At 37.6% G+C, this 22,942-nt stretch overlaps 1 protein-coding gene across 1 annotated transcript in view; it reads left to right on the plus strand.

Moving 5' to 3' along the window:
• The window catches only part of ZNF292 (zinc finger protein 292), a 61,851-nt gene that overhangs the window by 29,878 nt on the left and 9,031 nt on the right, over positions 1 to 22,942 (plus strand). Inside the window, exons 2-7 of the mRNA XM_065401580.1 lie at positions 9,234 to 9,388; positions 9,960 to 10,038; positions 10,873 to 11,008; positions 17,218 to 17,420; positions 18,326 to 18,462; positions 20,172 to 20,313. Of these exons, the coding sequence (XP_065257652.1) occupies positions 9,234 to 9,388; positions 9,960 to 10,038; positions 10,873 to 11,008; positions 17,218 to 17,420; positions 18,326 to 18,462; positions 20,172 to 20,313 (852 nt within the window). The remainder of the gene's footprint in view (positions 1 to 9,233; positions 9,389 to 9,959; positions 10,039 to 10,872; positions 11,009 to 17,217; positions 17,421 to 18,325; positions 18,463 to 20,171; positions 20,314 to 22,942) is intronic.

The raw sequence follows: 22,942 nt of genomic DNA on the forward strand, positions 1-22,942 counted from the left end.
ATGCTAGAGGTTAAGCCCCCCCTTATACTGTAGTCTATTAATACTACTCCTATTTCCAGGTAAAGAGTGAAAAACTCCAGTGGTGGTTCCCTTCCTCCCTCTCACTCTCTTACAAACACTGCTGTCTGTTGGCTCAAAGAATGAGGGACATACGGTTTGCATTTCCAGACCATTTGTCCTTATGAGCTGATATCTTACCTCTAAAAAATATTTAAACAGATCAGTTATAGCAAAGCCAATCAAAAACCATAGTGCATCTGACCACTTGTTTTTGGTTAAATGAGGGTGGTTGGGAAGAGGAAGGAAAAATTCCTTTCCTGAATTCTGCTTCTTTCAAGATGTTGAAGCGTGAGCTTTGGTTATTCCAATATTAGTAGGCATAGCCACGTTAGTCATAAAACTATCCAAGGACTAAATTCAGACCCCAAAATAGATGTTCATTACAATTGTATCATCTTGCCTGGCTCCTCCCTCCTGCTTACTTAGCCTTTCTCTCTTCCCTTCTGCTTTATTTACTCTCCAACTCTCTCGTTGTGCCTATCATACTGTGTCCAGTAGTGCTTCCACAACAGTACAACTCTCCAAAGTAGCAGCAGTAGAGTGAAACAGATACAATCCAACTCCGTTTCACTCTTCTAGTGGGGAAATGCCACGTTCTGGAGCAATGAATCTCTACTACTGTAGGCAGAGTAGAAATTACATTTTTCATTCCCTTTTAAATAAATGGTGGAAGAACACTAAGACCTAGTCTTTACGGGTCTTTATTGCCAGTGTTAGGGAACCTGTTATGCTCATACAAAGCACATGGGATCTTTATAGAGGAAGGTAAATACACAGCATTTATTGAGAATACCACAGTTAGCATACGCTTTTTAGACACACACACATACACACATAGTCATGCCAGTGATGTTCATAGTTACCAGTCTGTTGTAGCTCGAGTCAGTCTAATGGCCAGTTAGATTGAGCACGAGTGTGGAGCTGGGTTCTGTCAGTCGCGATCCGATGCTCCCAGGCTTTGCAGGACTGAACCCAGAGTTCCATGGCAAAACACCCCAGTTTTATAGTTGTAAATTCCCATTTGAGTTCATGCATTTTGCAATGTCATTCTGTAATCATTAGTCCTTAAGTGGTGTTCTCATTTGATGATTATTGTCGGGCTTCCCATCGTTATCTCTTATTTGTTGTCTCGCCTTCGGGGGTGCCTGTAATGTAACAAACACTGCTGTCTGTTGGCTCAAAGAATGAGGGACATACGGTTTGCATTTCCATTTATTGCATTGCAATAAAGACCCGTAAAGACTAGGTCTTAGTGTCAATGCTGCTAACATATTGTAACATCGGATACAATGGATGTTTTCTGATTGTCTCCTGGTCTTTCCAAGTCTCTCACTTCTTCTTGACCATCTGGACATTTGTGATGGCTTTCACACTTCATCTTTTTCTGATGCATGCATTCCTCATTCACACAAACAATCTCTTACAGAAACCTTCAAAGGTATACAGACCGCAGTATTGCATATTCAGCAGAATACATTGTAAATTAAGCCTTGCTAAATCTTATAACTAAAACAATTCACATTGGGGCTTCAGACCCTCAACATTCCTCTAATCTTCTTAACATAGATACAATAGAGAATCCTGTCTCTTACTTCCTAATTTGTAATACATATAGGAAACCATAGTAGCTTTATAACTTATTCTAAAACAAAAGGGTGACCATAATCACTCATAAGGATTGTTCTGGTCTGTCATTCCTTTCTGCTATTCAAAAGGGGTGGCTGACAGAATGAAATTAAATCATACATTAATTCTCATAGTACATTATAAAATCCAGCTCCTACAAACCTACATTTAAAACTCTATTCGAGCTAAAACAGTTCTTAAGTTTTGGTCCCCTAGCATGATAGGGCTCTAGGTTAAGCAGCATAGTTTAGCCCTGTTCTGCTTCAAACTGTTAAATTGTTCTAGGGCCATTTTATGCTACACTTGAAATAGCCAAGGTAACAAATTTCAATACAATTACTCCCATCACCTTTTTAAAAAAAAAAAAAAAAAAAAAGAGGGACACTGCAGTTTATAGTATACAAATTGCAACCATATTGTCACTAGATGAGGAGAGCTGTGTTGAAAACAGTTTCCTGGTTCTATTTGTAGTCTGGATGAGCCCTTAGTTGAAAAACAGTTTTAAATAAGCTTTTCACATTAGTAGAGACAGAGCTTAATAGGCTGTCCAAACTAGAATGTAACAGTATATTGCTAGAACACATTAGCTAGCTAACACCTTCTAAGAGTCTAATGTAGACAGGGTAATGTAGATTTTAACTAACTAGTCGAATTAAAGCTTGGGAGGAGCTTAAGTTTTCACTTGTCTGCTTTGTGTACACTAGATTTTTTAAAAGTTAACATGTTCTAGCACACCTTTTAAATCCTAGTCTAGACAAAGCCAGAGAGTATGAAGTCTTTAGGTTGTAGGTCACAGTATGTCCCAAGCATAAAACTTCATTAAGATAGTCATTACTTATGAAAAATGATTAGTATGTTAGATTTATTTTAAAACACACAATACACCCACTCTCTCTTAAATATAAACAAGCAAATAAAACTAAAAAACTTAAACGATAAACCTATTTCTCCTCCAGGTTGGCAAGGAAGTCTCATATTTCTATTTTTAAATACGCAGGAGATGCTCTGGTATAATGGGGGTATGATCCAGTTAGCCTGCATAGAGCTTGCAGTTCTCAGATAATAAACTCCTAGATAAGGTCCTGATCCTGCAGATGCTTACACATGTGCCTAAGTTTACTATTGTGAATACTCCCACTGTAATCAATGGAACTACTCATGGTGTGAATGAATAACTTGCAAACCCAACCTTCCAAAAACTGTTCAGATGACAAACCAAATGAGGAGTTTCTAGGCCAACTCATTTTTTTGTGGTGATATTTTTATTGGAAAAAAGTCTGAAATATTTCACTTTTTTTAAACTGCCAAATCTTAGTGTTTAGTCCAATTATTTTTTAAAAAATTCTGGTTGAGTATATAAGAAATTTCAGAAGAATGGTGTCAGTTCTGGCAAAGCTGAAGTGGGGAGATGTCAAAATCGGACAATAGGAAGTCAGTGGTAACTATATACAGTTCTTTCAAGATATTGAGTATCTGTCCTACTACACAATAGCACTAACTAGTATCTCTATTTAATTCCATCTATTGGTGTAATTATATTTCTCTAAAGGCTATAATCATTTTTAAACTAGTGACAAATTGACAAGCAATGAAAATTAAGTTAAAACTAACCTATGGTTGTGGCAGTTACTACTCACAAACTCCAACTAGCTTTAAAATGGGTAAAGGCATTTTGTTTCTCATACACTGGTCACAGAAAACTATTCTGCACAGCTAGTATAGTTTCACAGACGAGGCTAAATATCAAGGAATCTTTAAAATGGGACTTGTTACATTGTGGAATAGTGTTCTGGGGTAGTGGTAGAATTTTTTTTTTAACATTTAAATCTTGACATAAGGTACATTTACACTGCACACTACTGGCAGCAGCAATAAAAAGCAAGCTGCATCCATACTACAATGTGTAGTTACATGTGTCTGTGAAAGCCTCTGGTAGGGGAGGCAGCTTGGAAAGGCTCTGGCAGCTCCCCACCACAGCAGCCTTTCCTTGCTGCCTCACCACTGCCAGTCTTCCAGTTTGGTGGAGAAAGGCAAGAGGAATAAAGAGGCACTCATTTAGCACAAAATCAAAATGTCAGGAGTAAAATTAATCAAGGCACTTGAAAAGAAGAAATTCTATATTTGCCTATACACCAATGCCAAGAGTCTGGGTACTAAACAAGGAAATGGAATTGCTCATTTATGAGCATAAATTCAATGTAGTTGGTATTACTGAAACCTGATGGGAAGACGCACGTGATTGGAATGTTAAAAATCACTGGTTATAACTTATTTAGGAAAGATCGAGTAGGCAAAAGGGAAGGTGGAGTGACATTCTATCAAAAATGGCATTGCCTGTTTCTGAGTCACTGATAACTCAGAAGAAAATGATCTTGTATTCTTATGGATTAATGTTCTGCACATAACATGGGGTACTAGATGATGTCTGCTTTGGACCACTAAATCACACTATACATCAGGTTGGACAGTTCTCTGAACATCTAGCTTTATGTGTAGGAAAACAATCTGTTATAATGGAGAACTTCAGTCTGAATGATGTATATACTGGAGGTTTCATGCTGCAAGTACTCAAACATCCTTGGAATTCCTAGAAATTGCAGATGACTTTTTCGTATCTCCATCATCCAGCACGAGGCAGTCTATATCAGACCAAACGTTGACAAATACAGACTAATTGATCTCTGAACTAAAAATCAGGTTAGAATAAATTTATTTGCAAACAAAATAAAGTCAAAACAGTAATATACATACTTGGTGCTTTAAAAGCGCTAATTGCACAAAGTTGAAAATAATTATGAGCTGAATCAGCTGGGAGAGAGAATTTAAACTGTAAACTGCGAATGATAATTAGGAGCTCTTTAAGAACATTTTACTAGATGCCCAAAAAGCCAGTAAAGAAAGAAAAGGCTACATTGGTTTAAAATAACAGCGTGGTGTAAAGGGGAGATAAAAGTGTGTGTGTGTGTGTGTGTGTAAATAATATAAAACAAATGGGGAAAAAGGGGAATTGATAGTATAGGTTAGATGCTAGGAAGCATAGAAAATTGGTAAAGGACTAAAAGGGAAATCTGTGGCCAGCAGAGTTGAAGACAATAAAAAGGAGTTTTTAAAAGAGTATTCCTTTCATTTTTTATACAAACAATGGAATTGGCCCATTACTACCTGGACATTGTAGAATTGTTGACCATTTCTGCTTTTTCAGCATTATTGTTATTAACTATTTCTGTTCTGTATGGAGGGGGAGGAAGCAGGTGATGTTTTCCTATCATATAATTATGATAACATATTTCCCACACCAACAGAACAAAGGGTGATGATAGACATTTTTTAAATATCCGGTCCACGTCACTTGCATCTAGGAGTTTTAAAAGAGCTGACCTCGGAGGTCTTGCGGCTAGTAATGTTGATTTTCAATAAGTCCTGAAACATGGGAGAAGTTCCAGAGCACTGGAAGAGAGCTAATGTTGTGCCAGTATTTTTAAAAGGGTAAATGGGATGACCTGGATAATTATAAGCCTGTCAGCCTAACTTTAATCCTGGGCAAAATAATGGAATGGCTGATACGAGACCTGACTGATAAAGAATTAAAGGAGGGTAATAGAATTAATGCCAGTTAACATGGGTTTATAGAAATAAGTCTTGTCAAACTAATTTGATCTATTTTAGTGAGACTACATAGTTGATTGATAATAGTGTTTGATGTAATATATTTAGATTTCTATAAGGCGTTTGACTTGTTCTTGCATGACACTTTAATCAATAAACTAGAACGATACAAAATCAACATGGCACACATTAAATATATTCAAAATTAGTTAAATTATAGTTTCTCGGAATGTAATTATAAATACAGAATCATTGAGTGGCTGAGTTTCTAATGGGGTCCCCCAAGGACAGGGTTTTGGCCTTGTGCTAGTCAATATTTTTATCATTTGACTTGGAAACAGGGCCGGCTCCAGGCACGAGCCTGGCAAGCAGGTGCTTGGGGCGGCCACTCTGGAGAGGTGCGGCACATCCAGCTATTTGGTGGCAATTCGGCGGACGGTCCCTCACTCCCGCTCAGAGCGAAGGACCTCCCGCCGAATTGCCGCCGCAGATCGCGATCGCAGCTTTTTTTTGTTTGTTTGTTTGTTTTTTGTGTTTTTTTTTTTTTTTTTTTTGGCTGCTTGGGGCGGCCAAAACCCTGGAGCCGGCCCTGCTTGGAAAAACACAAAATCATTAAAGATAAAGTTCTCAGATGACACAAAGATAGGTAGAATAGTAAGTAGTGTAGAGAACAAGTCACAGATGCAGAGCAATCTGGACTGATTGATTGGCACTGGCAAACTCTGCTTCAGTAAAGCCAAATGTGTAAGGACAGGAAGGGGGATTCTATCCTGAGAAGAAGTGATGCTGAAGAAGACTTGTGGGTCTTGGTGAATAATCCGCTGACAAGGAGCTTCCAATGCAACACTGTAACCAAACTGGCCAATGCAATTCTCGGATATATATAAACAGGGAAATATTGAGTAGGAGCAGAGAGGTTATATTCCCTCTTTTTTTGGCACTGGTGCGACAACTACTGGAATATTGTGTCCAGTTCTGGTGTCTGCAGTTCAAGAAGGATGTTGAAAAATTGGAGAGAGTTCAAAGAGCTACAAGAATGACTAATAGGTTGGAAAACGCACCTTATAGTGAGAGACTTATTTCCCAGAGTCTATTTAGCATATCCAAGAGAAGGTTAAGAGATGACTTGATCATAGTCTAGAAGTACCTCCTTGGGGAACAGAAATCTAATATAGAGGGCTCTTCAGTCTAGTACACCCATAACAAGAACCAGTTGCTGGCGGTAGAAGCTAGACAAATTGACTAGAAATAAGGTGCAATATTTTAACAGAGAGAGTAAGTCATCATTAGAAGAATTTACTAGTGGTTGTGGAGGAGAAACTTTGAATCAAAATACAAGCACAGTTAGTGGACTTGAAGCAGGCATTAATTCGGGGAAGTCTCCCATGGCCTGTGTTGTACAGGTCAGACTAGACCAGTGGTTCTCAAACTTTTGTACTGGTGACCCCTTTCACATAGCAAGCCTCTGAGTACGACCCCTCTTCCCCATATAAATTAAAAACACTTTTTTAATATATTTAACACCATTATAAATGTGGGAGGCAAAGCGGGGTTTGGGGTAGAGGCTGACAGCTTGCGACCCCCCATGTAATAACTTTGTGGAGAACCCCTGGTCTAGACAATCACAACAGTCTCTTCTAGCATTAAAGTCTGTGAATCTAATGTTAATGAAATTCTGGTGGTTTCATTAAAAATGTTTGGTTGACTAGACAGATTTTTAAATGTTCAAATGGTAATTACTGTTAAGCTTTTGCCATCTCAGAAACACTCAGCGGATATAGTGAGCCACTAAATCACATGTAAATAAGCTTTAAAATAAAAATCTGTGTGCTAAAACTTTTCAAGCTTTCTTCTGAATCCTTTAATTATAGAGGGAGATGGTAGCAGCCCCTATGTTTTAGTTGCCTACATTTTCCATTATAAGGATTTTTGTGTACTTTTGTTTGAGAAGCTCTATCAATTGTGTACAGCAGACCTTTGATATTCTGCAGGGCGAATCCTCTGACGCTATAGCAGTGCCTTTTCTTTGTCCCATGAAATTCCATTGAGGTTTAGTTTAGTTGGAGAGGGTTAAAAAATAAATAAATCACCATTTCCCTTCTCTGTGTGTCAGGAAACTTCTAGCAGCTTTCCCAAATCACAGGGCACACTTAGGCTAGGCTAATGCTGCACAGCTCCCAAAGCAGCAGCTTCAACACTGAGAACACCTAGAAAGCTGCCAGAGCATTTGTAACAGTATTGGGGTAAGACAGAGCCAAGCTTGGTTCCCCCTGAACTTAGAGCCCAGTTTCCTATCACCATCTCCAGCGGACACCAGATGGGGCAGGAGCACCTCCAAATCCGGGGGTTGGGAAGAGATACACAAATCTGGTTCCACCCATAAACCCCCCAGATTCAGCACAGACTCCCCAGCAGCCTATTTTTGCACCTGTAGGGGGCCATGTGGGACAGGAGCCCCCATGTCCCAGGGTGGCAAAGGAGCGATGGGTTGAGCTCCCCTCCGCAACCACCCTGTGGAACCAGCACATGGTGCTAGCAACCCATCTCCTCTTTGGAATAACAGCCTTCTCTTGCTGCCAGCTGATGAGGTTAGTCCTGTAGTTCAAGTGGTAGCAGTCTGTGTGCTGCAGTGCTAAAGGCGCAGATTTCAAACCCTGTTGATGGTCCATGATGGGGAAGTCATTACAATTGTATATAATAAAAATATTTTTACCTTTGTCCTTTAAAAATAAAACCATGTTAAAATGTTGTTTAGGTTATAAAGGCAGGCACATGGAAGTTAGGAAAGCCAGATTTACAGTTGCCCATGCAATCATAATTTGGTCCCCTTGTGCAAATGAATTATGATGCAGTCTTTAATTACAGGATCATATATTATTTTTTCCAGAGCCATTGTACAGATTGGATGCCTGGGGTAACAGTGCATTGTAATCCAATGATTTTCTCCCTTCTATGGAAAGCCAGATAGCCACAGGCAGCTGGAGGCAGGTCTTGGCAGGATACAGAATTATAAAACAAAAGTTTGCGTGCCTGGCTGCAGTAAAATGGCAAATTCCGCTACAAAAATTCTGAATTCCGTAGCATCTTGGGAAAATACCAAATGCTGCAGCTGTAGAATCGCAGAGGCCACAAACCCTAATTGATATGAAAGGGGTAGTTATGCCTCTTCTTTTGTTTCACCCTCTCTTCAGACTTCGGTGGGCATCACTGCAATAGATCCTGTTTAGAGAGTATTGTAAGTATTCCTGTGTCAAATAGGAAGTGAATTTGAATCCTGGTTGGCTAATGTCATGGGATTCATGCATTATATTTTTAGAATCCATGTTGTCAAGTCAGCTTTCCTTCTAGGACAGACAGTGTTTCTGTTAAATGGCACAGGTAAATGGGCAGAAGAGAGGATGCAGACTCCTGAGAAACAGCTCTCTCAGGGTAGGGAAAGTAAGGAAACGGCTAAAATTTCCAGATTTAGTTGCCTTAGATACCCACCCCATCATCTAGGCTTCTGAATAAGTGAACTTTCAGACCCATAGTTCTGCACACACCCCGAAAATCTGGCTGCCCGTATACATTCCCAAATATGGATTTGCTGTTTAGCTTTAGACATCTACATTTTAAAATGTTGGCCTTGAATATTCAAGTTTTAAAATGTTGCCAGACTGTAGTATATGGATTGAGGAGGATGAGGAGAGGGAGAAGGTCAAAGTCGAGTCAATTTTTATTTCTTCGGATAAGCATAATTTTGAGTTCCAGATAAGTTTTCATAAAAACCTCTTGCTGAAGGCCTAAAGAAAGCATTATTTAATTGGAAAGTTTTGGGAACTCATACCTTATCATACCAAGAACATACAGATGGACTAGCTAAGGAGGAAGAAGATAGAAATCTGGGAATCACTATTGTTGAATATATTTTGTGATCACTTTATGTTCTGCCTTCTAAACAGACACTTCTAGAATATGCAGAAAAGTGGAAGACATCGGAAGATCCTTTGCCATTGTTGCAGGTATACACAGTGGCAATCCGAAGCTACGTGAAAGCACGACCTTACCTTACCTCTGAGTGTGAAAAAGTAGCCTTTGTGCTTGAGCGCTTAGCACTGTAAGTATATTTTCAATTATTTGGATACTGTGTGTAGATAACTTATTTTTAAGCCATTTGCACTGGCTACCTGATCATTTCTGGCCTGAATTTAAGAGTTGGGTTTGATTCATAGGACTTGAGACCTTGCTAGTTGGGAGACTGCTTCTCTCCCAGTGCTACTCTCTCTCAGTTGTGATTGACAGAAGCACCCATTCTTAGTTTGAAATAGGCAGAGTCTGTTGACCTCCAGGGCACACTGCAAGGCACATCTATTTACCTGGACTGGTGCAGGGTTGGACTTTTGAGGGAAATCTGATTTGTGTATAGTTGGGGAGTTGGATGTTCTGCAGATAGTTATTTGTTATAATTTCTGGCAAAGCACCTACACCCTTGAATAGATGCCCTTTTTATTTTTTATATATATTTAATAAATAAATAAATAAGCTATATATTTGTAGGATTTTTTGTGGATTTTAAGCAGAATAATAGATAATGGCTCTTTGTTAGACACTTGAAAGACAAGTTGGGTGTAGTGGTTTTTTTAATGCATTAAAAGCCATGTGAATTAATGCTCTTGTTTGACTTTCAGAAGCTGTGTTGAACTTTTATTTTGTCTGCCTCTTGAATTACCAGAAAATCAATGGAAAGAGTTTCAAGCCTTTGTACAGGTGAGAGTTTTTCTTGTATAAAGAAAAATACTAAGAAAAGATGGGATCACCAGCTTTTAAAAAACAGTTTAGGAACCTGGGAACATTGAGTCACACGAATTAAGATTAACTCTATGCTTGTTTCCTGTGGGAGAAAGTCAGTCAGCTGGAAGTTCTTTGTGCTGTTAGGTAATTAAGTTGTCAATCACATCTTTCTGTATGAAATAGTTGATATGCCAGCTTTGTAGTCAAAGTTTGTTAGGGTGAAAACAAAATGAACCTCTGGTCCCATTTGTTGAGAAATACTTCAAGGGATGCTCAAAGGAAGATGTGTGTTCCTCTTAATAAGCCCAGTGTTCTGTGACCTGCTGAAATAGCTAGCCTTTTCTAATTGAATTTTTGTAAATTACAAACCATATTACAAAAGACTGCCACCTGTCAACATGTATTTTTACCAATGCATTTAAGAGTATTTTGTTATTCAAAAGGGTTACTTCATGGTGGTATGATGATGACCTTGATTATTTTAAAGACCGCATCCCAGTTGTTCAATAGGTATAGTAGTGCTAGAATCCCAATACAAAAAAAATTCTATTTTGAAGCCTATCAAAATTATACTAATGTACAAGGTGGACATTATAACACTTACTGTACTTAAACTGAAACTTTAAATAGTCTACATATAGGGATTAGAAATTACTTACTGTATTAAGTCTTTTAGAATTGACGTTTTACAAAAAGGGACAAGTTTTACTTTTGAAGTTTTCCTCTTAAGTTTAAAAAAAATCTGAGTGCATATGGTTTTATGTCGTTTGTCATTGCCATAGTCGTGAAATATCTAACACTTTTCTTTAGGTGGCTCATGAAAAGTTGATGGAGAACGGTAGCTGTGAATTGCATTTTTTAGCTACACTTACTCAAGAGAAGGGGGTGTGGAAGAATCCAGTGCTGTGCAGTATTCTTTCCCAGGAACCACTGGATGAGGATAAAGGTAAATTTACAATGGCTTAAGGAAAAAATAAGCCTCTCCAATTATTTAATGAATTCACTTTCTTAACAAATATACAAATAGTGCTACAACATTACTGCTTTGTATATAGTGTTGCTGTAGTTGAAGATCTTTTGCCATTTCCTTTATAAACTCTGTTGTGTGGGATTTGTAACCAGGCTTTTTTCTGATAGGGTAAAAGTAGGTACTCAGGTGGCCAATCCGGATGTACTTAAATAAATTGTCCGTATGTAAGTAAACCAAAGACACAACTATAATTTTTGACTGCCATATGTTTAATAGAAAACTGAAACCTTTACCTCCATCTATGCTTAAAAAAACACATTTAAGAAACCACTACTAACACACTACAGATTTAAGTGATTGCAGTGATTTGAATCTTTCCTGAGAACTGGGACTGTATTTGAAATACAAATATATTTTTTTAAAAACCAAAAACTGTAAGCATTAGTATGGCATTTGAGAACCCTGAACAGGTTTAAGGTGAATGGATTTTTCTGGCTGCTGCTTCAATACCTATTTTAGCTATGGTTATGCAGTAAAGTCTTCCTTTTTTGCAGTTCAGACACTGGGATAGAAAAACTCGACTTCTGTTACCTGTAAATATGCGCTGTAGCTCCATTAGATGGGCTTTTGGATTTCACATTTATTGGTACAGTAATAGGTTACAGCTATGCTATAGGTAGCACTGTGAATCAGATTTGTTGAAAAGTGAATTTTATGCTAATTTTCATCTTTTAAATGTTAAATGACCTGTATAACATTGGAAACATCCACTGATTGATTCACTTGGTCTTTTTAAAATTAGACACACTTTGTGGCAGGGATTCGTATTTTGTTCACACGATACACCTGCTAATAACACATAGTGTTTGTATTGTTTGCATGTTCTCTCTGACTCTCTCTCTCTCTCTCTCTCTCTCTCTCCATTATAAAGTCAAAGCCAATCTATTATGTTCACTTGTAGCCTTTCTGTAGTTAAGACTGTGGCTCACTTTCTATTTAAGCAATTTTGTCCCCCACTCTAAAATCCTCAAAGGTTCTTTACATTTCAGATTTGCATGTGTGCTCCATGGCATTAGGAGAATTGTTGCTAAATTTGAGAATATTCATGGAAGTTCTTGAGAGATTTGAACTTTTGAAAAAAATATGGGATTATTGTATTTTGAAAATTCTTCTAATACTTTTTTGCCATGTGTCTCACAAATCGTTTGTCTTAGAAACTTCATATGAGGTTTAATTGAAAGATCTTGATTAAATTTGATGCTGATACCAATTTTGAGATTGCAAGGCACATTTGCCAAATGACTTAGATATGACAGAATGGTGAGCCTGGCTCCAGTTAATTTTTAAAAGGCTGGAGTCCTGAGCTTACTTTAAAGAAAGCCTCTTGCCTTGTTTCTTCAAATGTGTAAACTAAGTTGTAATGAGGCTTACCATATTGATTTGTTTTTCACAAAATAAAATAACATTCAACTGTTCTTACCATGAGGTGTGGTGGCTAAGCGGTTATGGTGCTCAACTACAAATCTGAAGGCTGTGGGTTCAAGTCTCATTTGATCTCCTACTGAAATGCCACATCCAGTTCACCCAGTTGCAAAGTGTAGGTATCTGATTCATGAGATTAGGACGTCAAAGATGGCCACATCATTCTCTTATGTACAGTTGGCTATGAAACTGATGTGCCGTAACCATGCAGTGTAGTTGTTTCCCAGACCTGAAGAAGAGGTCTGTGTGGCTTGAAAGCTTGTCTCTCTCACCAACAGAAGTTGGTCCAATAAAAGATATGACCTCACCAACCTTGTCTCTCGTGTCTTAACCATGTCAGCCTGATGAGCCCTTGGCTCAAGGGGACTTTGACTACTCTCGGTAGCTGTGCTCTGGCCTAATAATGCAAGAAACTAATGCAAATAAATCAGACTTCAACATTTTCTTTGGCTTTGTTTGCAACCTTTTCTTCAGATGTTTACATGATCAAATCTTGCCAAATATTTCCAGAAAGCAAATTTCAAAGTCACATATGCAGATATATAAGGAAATAGACGTTTGTGTTTTATCTGGATGTATTTCCTATGTTCATCTAGTCAGGAAACAGAAATGCCCACGTACAACTTACCTGACTAATCAAAACAGTTCAAATACTGGATATGAACTAAATGAAGAAACTGCTTATGATCAGTCCACAGAGTTGAGTGCAAAAATATTGATTCAGTAGTTTAATAACAGACCTTCTATTAGCTTGCGTGTACTCAGCAAGCAGTAAAAAGCTAAATTAGCAAAATAAATTACTTATGATTATGAATTAGTCACTTTGCTCCGTCATTCCCTCAGCTACCAGTAGCAAGATCTGCCTACTTGCTTCTAGGTTGCTCTTTTTTCACCCAAAAGGGATCTGTGTCAGTGCAGTGTTCACTCCCCGCATATGTCTGCTCTTGGCTTCAGGAGAAGCTATCACTAGAGGAACTTTCTCTTATACGTGGCACGGGGGGCTATATGTGGCAACGTTTTTCTCCATAGCACTGGCACAACTTTGAGGTCAGGAAGAAGTTATGGGGATCAAGGAAAAATGAGAATTGAATCCATTACTTCTGTAAGCAACACTACAGAATTACCTTATTTAAAGGACACTACAGTGCTTTGGTATTTACAGTCTTCTACCATATTTTACAAATGAACAGTGGGGAGGTGACAGCCCAGTGCTTCATCAGAACGCAGCATAGTTAGCTGGGCTACAACAAAAGCTCCAATAGCCCACCGGAAATCTGCTTCCTCACCCTGGCATGAGTGCCTACAAAATTCTCAAGCCCACAGCCTTCATCCTGGCCATTGTTAAATTCTGCAGCCTTTTTGACTTCCCAGATGCCTTCTCCAAGTCACCTGACTCATACTCTCCAGCTTCATTTGCTCTCATAGGTTTCATACCTTGATTTCTGTTACTAATCCAAGATTTGCCTTGTGGCATTTTTTTAAATCCACAGGTGCTGCTGTGGACCCTAGTAAAAGTTCACTTTGGCTCTTGCTGACTTACTACCGTCTGCATTAGGGCCAGTGATCTGATCAGCAGGAGGGAACAATGGGAAGCTGACTCTTGAAGCCTGCTGAATAAGGGACTATGGAAAACTCCTAAATTCTGTAAGGTTCCATAGGTTCCCTGGCTCCCAGTATCCCACAGAATTCGCTGGTCCCTCAGTCCCAGTGACCTTGGTATAGTCCACATTAGGCCCAGGGCTTCTGCTCACTTCCCCTTACCCCCCATGTAAATGTTATAATGTCATGATCTGGACTTTGTATGCTAGATTTTGTGTGCAGTGGTGTTGTAGCCATGTTGGTCCCAGGATATTAGAGAGACAAGGTTGGTGAGGTTAATATCTTTTATTGGAGCAACTTCTGTTGGTAAGAGAGACAAGCTTTCAAGCTTACTCAGAGCTCTTCTTCAGGTCTGGGTCAGATCTTCTTCAGGCTTTGGTAGTTCATAAACCTTAATGAACAGTGGAGAGTAATTATACTTAATATTTTTCAATAAATCAAGATATTGGTAAGCTATTGCTCATTCTGCTAAGGCATGCTAGTTTTTGTGGACCAAGAGATGAACCTGTTTGCGTTGAAATTGTGCATTCAAGATTTTTCTAGCTTTTCTTGAGGCATTGGTCCTGGGGCAGAGTTAAGGTTGTTATGGTACCTTAGCTAATAACTTCCGTGCATTCATATATTTTTTTTATTTTAACCTCTGAATTTAATAGGTCTGTGATGTTTGGTTTTTTTGATAACTACTGTACTCTTAAGATTTCCCCCTTCCCCCCCATAAATTACTGACTTGTATTCTCACCTTTAACTCCGTCTTTACTGAGTTTTGTCTTGGAATATACTAATTTAATACAGGTTCAGATCCTGATCACAGAATAAGCAAAATTGAAATGAAATTACTGTATTTGGAAGTGCAAAATAAAGCTTAACATTAAAATTTTAACTGTAGTAATATCAATATCACTTGAGGGTGTAGGTATCACATGAGTTAGAACTGTAGTCTTAAGTCTGAGACCTTCTTATATCTTATTTCAGAGATAACAGAAAATATTCCAATATTTATGCCTGGCAGACTAGCTGAAACAGTAAACACGGCAGTTTAAAGGATTATTGGGGCCTGTAAGTGGAAGAGCAAGGCCAAAAACTTGGCATTAAAATATTAAATATAGTAATTTTAATATCATATGGATTAGAGGGAAGACTCATGAGTTAGAAGTGTAGTTTTAAGTCCGAGGTCATCTTATATCATATTTCAGAGATAACAGAACATGTTCCAATGTTTATGCAAGGCAGACTAGCTGAAACAGTAAACGTGGCAGTTTAAAGAATTATTGGGACCTGTGGGTGAAAAAGCAAGGATAAAAACGAACAAATGTAATTAGTCACTGGGTCATTTGTGGGTTGGGAAGAACATGAATGTCTTTGATAAGATACTTGAAAAATGGACATTGAAGGAGCATTTCTTCTGTTTTAAAAAGGAAATGTCCCATTGTAAGATTTAACAAATCTTTGAATGTATAATATATATTCAATTCTAGGTTATCATCTACAAGACATAATTCAATGCACTTTGTTTTGATTCTGCATAAAGTAAGATTGGCTTCACCCTTAAATGAGAAAATTGTATCTATTTAACTAAATTGGTTTAGAAACTAATTTAGTGAAATTGATACAACTCCCGTATGTGGACGCACTTTGTGTTGTAGACTGTGAATTGAAGGGTAGCGAATATTGTACTTATATTTAATGAAGGCTCTTGGAGGAGATCCAGGGAATTATAGACCAGTAAGACTTATTTTTTTATTTATTTGTATTACTGTAGTGCCTAGGAGCCGTGGCCATGGATCAATACCTGGCAAACTGGTTGAAATTGTAATTAAAAAGAGAATAACAAAACATATGGAAGATCATGATTTGGGAGGGTCTAACCAGCAAGGTTTCTGCAAAGGAAAATAGTGAGTAAAGGAAAATTGGTTGACATAATTTAGACTTCCAAAAGGCCTTGACAAGGTCCCACACAAGAGGCTACTAAAGAAGTCAAGTGACCATAGAGTGGGAGGCAAATTATTGCAATGGACCAGAAACTGGCTAGGGGAGACAAAGCAAAGAGTAGGATTAAATGATCAGTATTCATTGTGACAAAAGGTTAACAGTGCGATGCCCCAAGGTTCCATACTAGGTCATGTGTTGTTTATTATATATATTAATGATCTAGAAACTAGGGTGAGTAAGTAGGTAGTAAAATTTGCAGATGAAAAAGTACATCCCCCACTTTTACATCCCCTATAACCCAGTCACACTCCATCTCTTCTCTGCTCCTTTTCTCTTCTACTCACACCTTCCACCCACCTTCCCATTTCCCTCTCTTTCTCTGTAATACCAGAAGACTTTGATAATGTTCCAGAATTTTAGAACAATAGGTGGCTCTCAAGACCATTCCTGTGAAACTGGCTTGTCAAGCTTGAACCCTTCCTATTCTTAAATAACTTGCTAGAGTATGCCTGTAAACTAAAACTGAATGCTTAAAGAACTGCATCTCTGAAATGTGGTTTTGTGAAAACATACTGTTGCCAAGAACATTTGCGCCAAAAAATTACAAGACTGGGGAAAATATAATTTTGTTTATTTAAGGAGCATATGCATATGATTAATGCTACACTTTCCTAATTGTCAACTTCATACTTTAAAATACACATCCCATTTTGGAAATAAAGTGGAATGATTAAAAATTAGAGATGGGTAGAAAATAGGAAATCTAGATTCATCCTAAACTATGAACGCTCAACCAACATTTTCATTTCCTTGAACAAGTCATTAGAGGGCATTTTAGCAAGATGACAAAGCATGTTATTGGTGGCAGAAATGCTAATAGAAAATACAAGCTTTTAGTTCCAAACACATTTCAGTTTATTAATTTTGAGAAATTCTTTAACCTCTGAGAACATTTTAGATTTCCTGCCTGAAATGTAGTGCGACCAGTGACAGGTTAAATGAACAGTACAAAAAGCAAGGTATTAGAAAAAACATTTTTTCTGGTGCTCCCTATCTTTTGTGCCCTTTTACTCTGTTTAAATGTTACATATGAATATGATTAAATTCCATCTGTTAACTGCATAACACTTCATGAAATATTTATATGTAACATTTTGTCTTGTTTTTCTTTTAAGTGAATGAATTTTTAGTGTTTGAAGGCCCCATTTTGCTGGATATGCGAATAAAGCATTTAATGAAAGCAAAGCAGTTGACTCAAGCAACTTCCCTGGCAAAGTTGTGCTCTGACCACCCAGAAATCGGCACCAAAGGCAGTTTTAAGCAAACCTACCTGGTCTGTCTTTGTTCAGGAACACCAAATGAAAAGCTAATGGAGGAGGTGAGTAAACATTACTTTTAGTTTGTGATTTTTTTCTATAGGAACTGCAGTATTTATGATGATGATGGCTTTCCTATAGAAAAGAAATCCCTTGCTTAAAAACAGTATATAAAATGTCGTATGCAACTCCCCCCTCCCCCCAAATTGCTCATTTTAAGGCTCTCTGTAAAACTGTAATTGGAAATCGTTTTATTTAAAAAAAAAAAAAATATATGGTCTTACGGCTAGCATACAGATTCAGTTCTGGGCTCTGCCACAGCTTTCCTGTGTTAATGCACAAGATACTTGAACTCTCTGTGCTTCAGTTCCCATCTGTAAAATGGGGGAAATAGTACTCGCTTTCTTCTATCCTTTTTCTTCTTGTCTGTTTTAATTGTAAGCTCTTCAGAGATGAGACTATTTCTTATGATGTTTCTGTATACTGCTTCGATCTCAGTTAGGCCCCTCTGTTTATCATTTATAAATTATGATGATAAAGAGGCCATGTTCATTTTTGTAATGTGTGACAGGAATATGTACTTTATTTATTAATTAGAATACGTGCAGTTACTTAACTTTTAAACTTGTATTTTCCATCCTGCTGGCCAATTTAGGTAATGGTTCTTTGGATGAATGGTACTATAGACACACAAACATTAAGTCTTACAATATCTTTCAGTTACATGCTTCTATCCATTTTACCGGTGTACAACTTTCCTTTTACGTTAGGCAAATCCAGTATTTTGACATGCTTGTTCTGTCCAGAAGTTCTTGAATTGCTTTAAGTAATTAATTGAAAAATAAGATGTTTGAAAATGTTCATTAAATTCCTTATTCCTGCTTTTCCACAGAGCACCATATTACCACATGATTGAAAACAAAACCATCTAGTCAGTCTTCAGTGATCTTGTATTTTTCCTCTCCAGATCGCAGCAGTAGATTGCAAAGATGCCCTAGAAATGATCTGTAACCTAGAGTCTGATGGAGATGAAAAAAGTGCTCTAATTTTATGTGCAGCATTTTTATCTCGTCAACTACAGCAAGGAGAGATGTACTGTGCCTGGTGAGTTAGAATCTCTTTTTGTTTGTTTCTAATAGTACAACTGGATCATTTAACACTTTAAAATCTATTGGAAGGAGTAGAACCTGTCAACTTTTTTTTGAAAAAATAAAAGAAAAAGCTTAATATAAAATTAATGCTTTTGTAATAACCCATAATAATTAACATCATTACCTTACAATTCTTTGTTTGTTTCAAAGGCCATATTGTGGATCAGGCATCAGCAGATGACATGAATGCTGAGTCACTTCACTTGACAATAAATTAACTGTATTACGTTGTGGAAACAAATAATTTTACATCTGTTAGGCAGGTGGTCAGCACTGTAATGAAAACTCTCTCAATTTTAGACAACAATTCTGTTGTCTGGAAGAGCACTTTTCACATAAGTCACCTACTTCTTTTTGCCTGTATTCAAAAATGTGCAGCTTTTCATGTGAAATCTTCCAGCAAGATCTCTCCACAGTCGCATTGAAGCCACATGCTAGTTTAGCAGCATTTGGTAGTTAAAACAAGCTTTCACTGGGCATCCAGGGAAACTGGCAGATCTTGTTGGGAGGCAGCTGACCCACTGGAACTTTAACTTCAGTCTGGTAAAATTGGTAATTTGCTGGTTTGGTCCCAATCCTGCTCCGGGATTTGCTAATGCTGACTCCTGTATCTATGTGAAGTATAATTTGAAAATAATGTAACATGGAAGAGCGCAGGGCTTTGCAGTAATGGATCCTGCTGTAGGCTTGGGACCAATCTGTGTATCATTCCACTGGTTATCTAAAACACTCTTGTCATTTACACCTTCAGATTTGTTGTTTTCTAATTTATTTTGTTATGAAGCAGCAGTCTGGCCTCCATATTTTTACTTGAATAAAGCATAAGTGTAACAATCTAACTTTATAATGCTAGCTTTCAGAGTAATTAAATATAATAAAGAAATAATGTGTACATAAAGTCTATGCATTAACATAGAATCATAAATATGTAGGGCTGGAAGGGACCGCAAGAGGTCACGTAGTCCATCCACCCATGCTGAGGCAGGATTAGGTATACCTAAACCATCCCTGACAGGTATTCGTCTAACTTGTTCTTAAAAACCTCCTTTGGCAACCTGTTCCGCTACTTAACTACCGTTATATTTAGAAAGTTTTTCTTAATATCTAACCAAAACCTCCCTTACTGCAGATTAGGCCCATTATTTCTTGTCCGACGTTCAGTGGACATGGAGAACAATTGATCACCCGTTTCTTTATAACAGCCTTTAACATATTTGAAGACTTAACCAGGTTCCCTCTTAGTCATCTTTTCTCAAGACTAAACATAGGTTAAAAAAACAGGGTTTCTTCATAGTTCAGGTTTTCTAAACTTTTTATCACGTTGGTTGTTCTCCTCTGGACTCTCTCCATTTTGTCAACATCTTTCTTAAAATGTGGCACCCAAAATTGGACACAGTATTCCTGCTCTGGCCTCACCGGTGTCAAGTAGAGCAGAACAATTACCTCCTGTGTCTTACATCTGATACTCCTATTAATAAACCCCAGAACAGGTGAACCATGATCTTCTATAAAAGAAAGTATGAATTGTTAGGTTTTTTAGAGAGGCAGCATAAATCCTGTTTTCATCCTTCATATTTTTTTTAAAAGAACGCAAATTGATCAAATATAGTGGTTGTGTTTGTGCTGCCATTTATTCTGTCTTTTAAAACTCTCTGTTTCCAGGGAATTGACTCTCTTCTGGAGCAAACTGCAGCAAAGGGTAGAGCCTTCTGTACAAGTGTATCTAGAGAGGTGTCGTCAACTTTCGGTGTTAACTAAGACGGTTTATCATATATTCTTCCTGATTAAAGTAATTAATTCAGAGGTAAGGATACTCTAGGTGGTGTATTTTCATGGCATTTTGAATGGAACGTCAGATCAGGATTGAAAATTTTCTGGATATCAGCTAGCAAGTACATTAAACCTTCGAGCCCTAAGCCTTACCTACTTACGCAAGTTGTACCGATTTAAGTAAATCTGTACATTTATAAACTGATGTAATTACATCACTGCATCCCCCTTTTGGTAGACTTTCTTAAATCGGTTTGAGTCTTTCATAGCCATTTGGCTTAAGTTGGTAAGGAATTCACTTAAGATGAATCAATGTAAGACACCCTTAAATTGACTTAAGAATGTCGACACAAAGGGTTGCAGTAACTAAACTGATTTAATTTATTACAACTTTTCATTGTAGACATGAGGGGGAATAGATGTTGCAGCTCAGCAGCTGGGAGACTGGAGAGCTATAGCTGAGGATACAGTCTCCTGTAACATGAGTCCTACGCTCCAAATAGCTTGACAAGTTACTTTAGTGAAGAGAGGAATGTAAGGACCTGATACTCTTTATACTTCAAATATTAATGAAAATAAAATGGGAAAGAAAAAGATTTGAGGGGGAAAATTTGAGACCGTCTCTTAACATTTTAAACAAATTGTAAAAGGCAAAAAACAACTTGGTTGTTGCTTTATGATTCACCATTAAGGGTATGATTTTGCTTTGAGGGGTTAAGTTACGACTTAACTCTGAAGTATTTTGCTTTTTATGGATTTAGAACTGATTCTGTATCCTAAACTCAATCCGTGTATCTCAGTTAATCTTGTATGTAGGGTCACCCATTGTTTCAAGTCTCCGTTACGTCTTGCTTGTATTATTTAATGTTAATCACTTTAAGTCTTGTCCTCCCTTGAGTTGTTTGTTCTATAGGCTTTGGATCCATAGATAACTGTTTTAAGAGGAAAAACAAGTTGTTTTCAGTTAGTATATCCTGTGGGATTATACTCACTTGTCCTCCTACTCCTTCCTTCATTAAAGATTACTTTACTTTTTAAATTTGGATTGGGTAGAAACAACTGGTTGCATGAAGAGTTGTGGTCCAGACCTTGAGCCATGTGCATTATATGCCTAATATTTTTCCTAAAAACCAGAAGTCTTCACTGAATGAGCTGTGAATCATTCTCCCTGATAGTAGAAATTTAAGACCTAGGAATAGGACTGTTTATTCATAAATACGATCACCTTACTTCTCATTTACACTCTTCGGCGGTGTAGCGGGACTTTAAAGTGAATATAAATGTAACAGAATTATACAAATGTAGAGCTGGAAGAGACCTCGAGAAATCATCAAGTCCAGCCCCTGTGCTGAGGAAGGAGTAAGTAAACCTAAACCATCCCTGAAAAGTGTTTGTCCAGCCTGTTCTTAAAAACCTCAAATGATGGGGATTCCACAGTGTCTCTTGGAAGCCTATTCCAGAGCTTAACTAGCCTGATGGTTAGAAAGTTTTTCTAATAGCTAACCTAAATCTCCCTTGCTGCAAATTAAGCCTATTACTACTTGTCCTACCTTCAGTGGGTATGGAGAACAATTGATCATTGTCCTCTTTATAACAGCCCTTAACATATTTGAAGACTGTTATTGGGTGTCTTCTTTTCTCATGACTAAACATACCCTTATTTTTTTTTATTTTTTTTTTTAAACATTTCCTCATAAGTCAGATTTTCTAGACCTTTTGTCATTTTTGTTGCTCTCCTTTGGACTCTCTCCAGTTAGTCCACATCTTTACTAAAGTTTGGCGCAGAGAACTGGACACATTACTCCAGCTAAGGCCTCACCAGTGCCAAGTTGAGCAGGACAGTTACCTCTTGTGTCTTACATATAACACTCCTGTTGATACACCCTAGAACGATATTAGCCTTTTTTTGCAACTACATCATATTGTTGACTCATATTCAATTTGTGATCCATTATAACCTCCAGATCCTTTTCAGCAGTATAACTACCTAGTCAGTTATTCCCCATTTTGTAGTTGTGCATGGGATTTTTCCTTCAAGTGAAGTACTTTGCCCCAGGCTATTGAATTTCTTCTTGTCTTTAATTGGTCAGTTTTGTTTTTAATTCTAATCCTTTCCTCCAAAGTGCTAGCACGCCTTCCCAGGTTGATGTCATCTACAAATTTCCATTCCATTATCCAAGTCATTAATGTAAATATTGAATAGTATCGGACCCAAAACTGACACCTGCGGGGCCCCACTACATATGCCGTTCCATGTTGCATAAATTCTCAAAGATAATTGCTAATGGTTCAGATTGCTTCAGCTAGTTCCTTAAATTCTCTAGGATGAATTTTATGACTTGAATACCTCTAATTTACCTAAATATTCTGTAACTTGTTCTTTCCCACTTCTGGCTTGCATTCCTTTTCCCTTGTTGATAGTATTAATTGTGTTGAGAATCTGGTCAACATTAACCTTTTTAGTGACGATTGAAGAAAATAGGCATTAAATACCTAAGCCGCCTTGATGTTATCAGTTATTAGCTCTCCTTCCTTGCTAAGTAGAAGACCTACACTTTCTTTTGTCTTTCTTTTCCTCCTAATATATTTAAAGAACCTCTTCTTATTGCCTTTTATGTCCCTTGCTAGGTGTAACTCATTTTGGTCCTTCATTTTTTTGTTTT

This window comes from Emys orbicularis, chromosome 3, assembly GCF_028017835.1.
Source record: "Emys orbicularis isolate rEmyOrb1 chromosome 3, rEmyOrb1.hap1, whole genome shotgun sequence".
Lineage (NCBI taxonomy): Eukaryota > Metazoa > Chordata > Testudines > Emydidae > Emys > Emys orbicularis.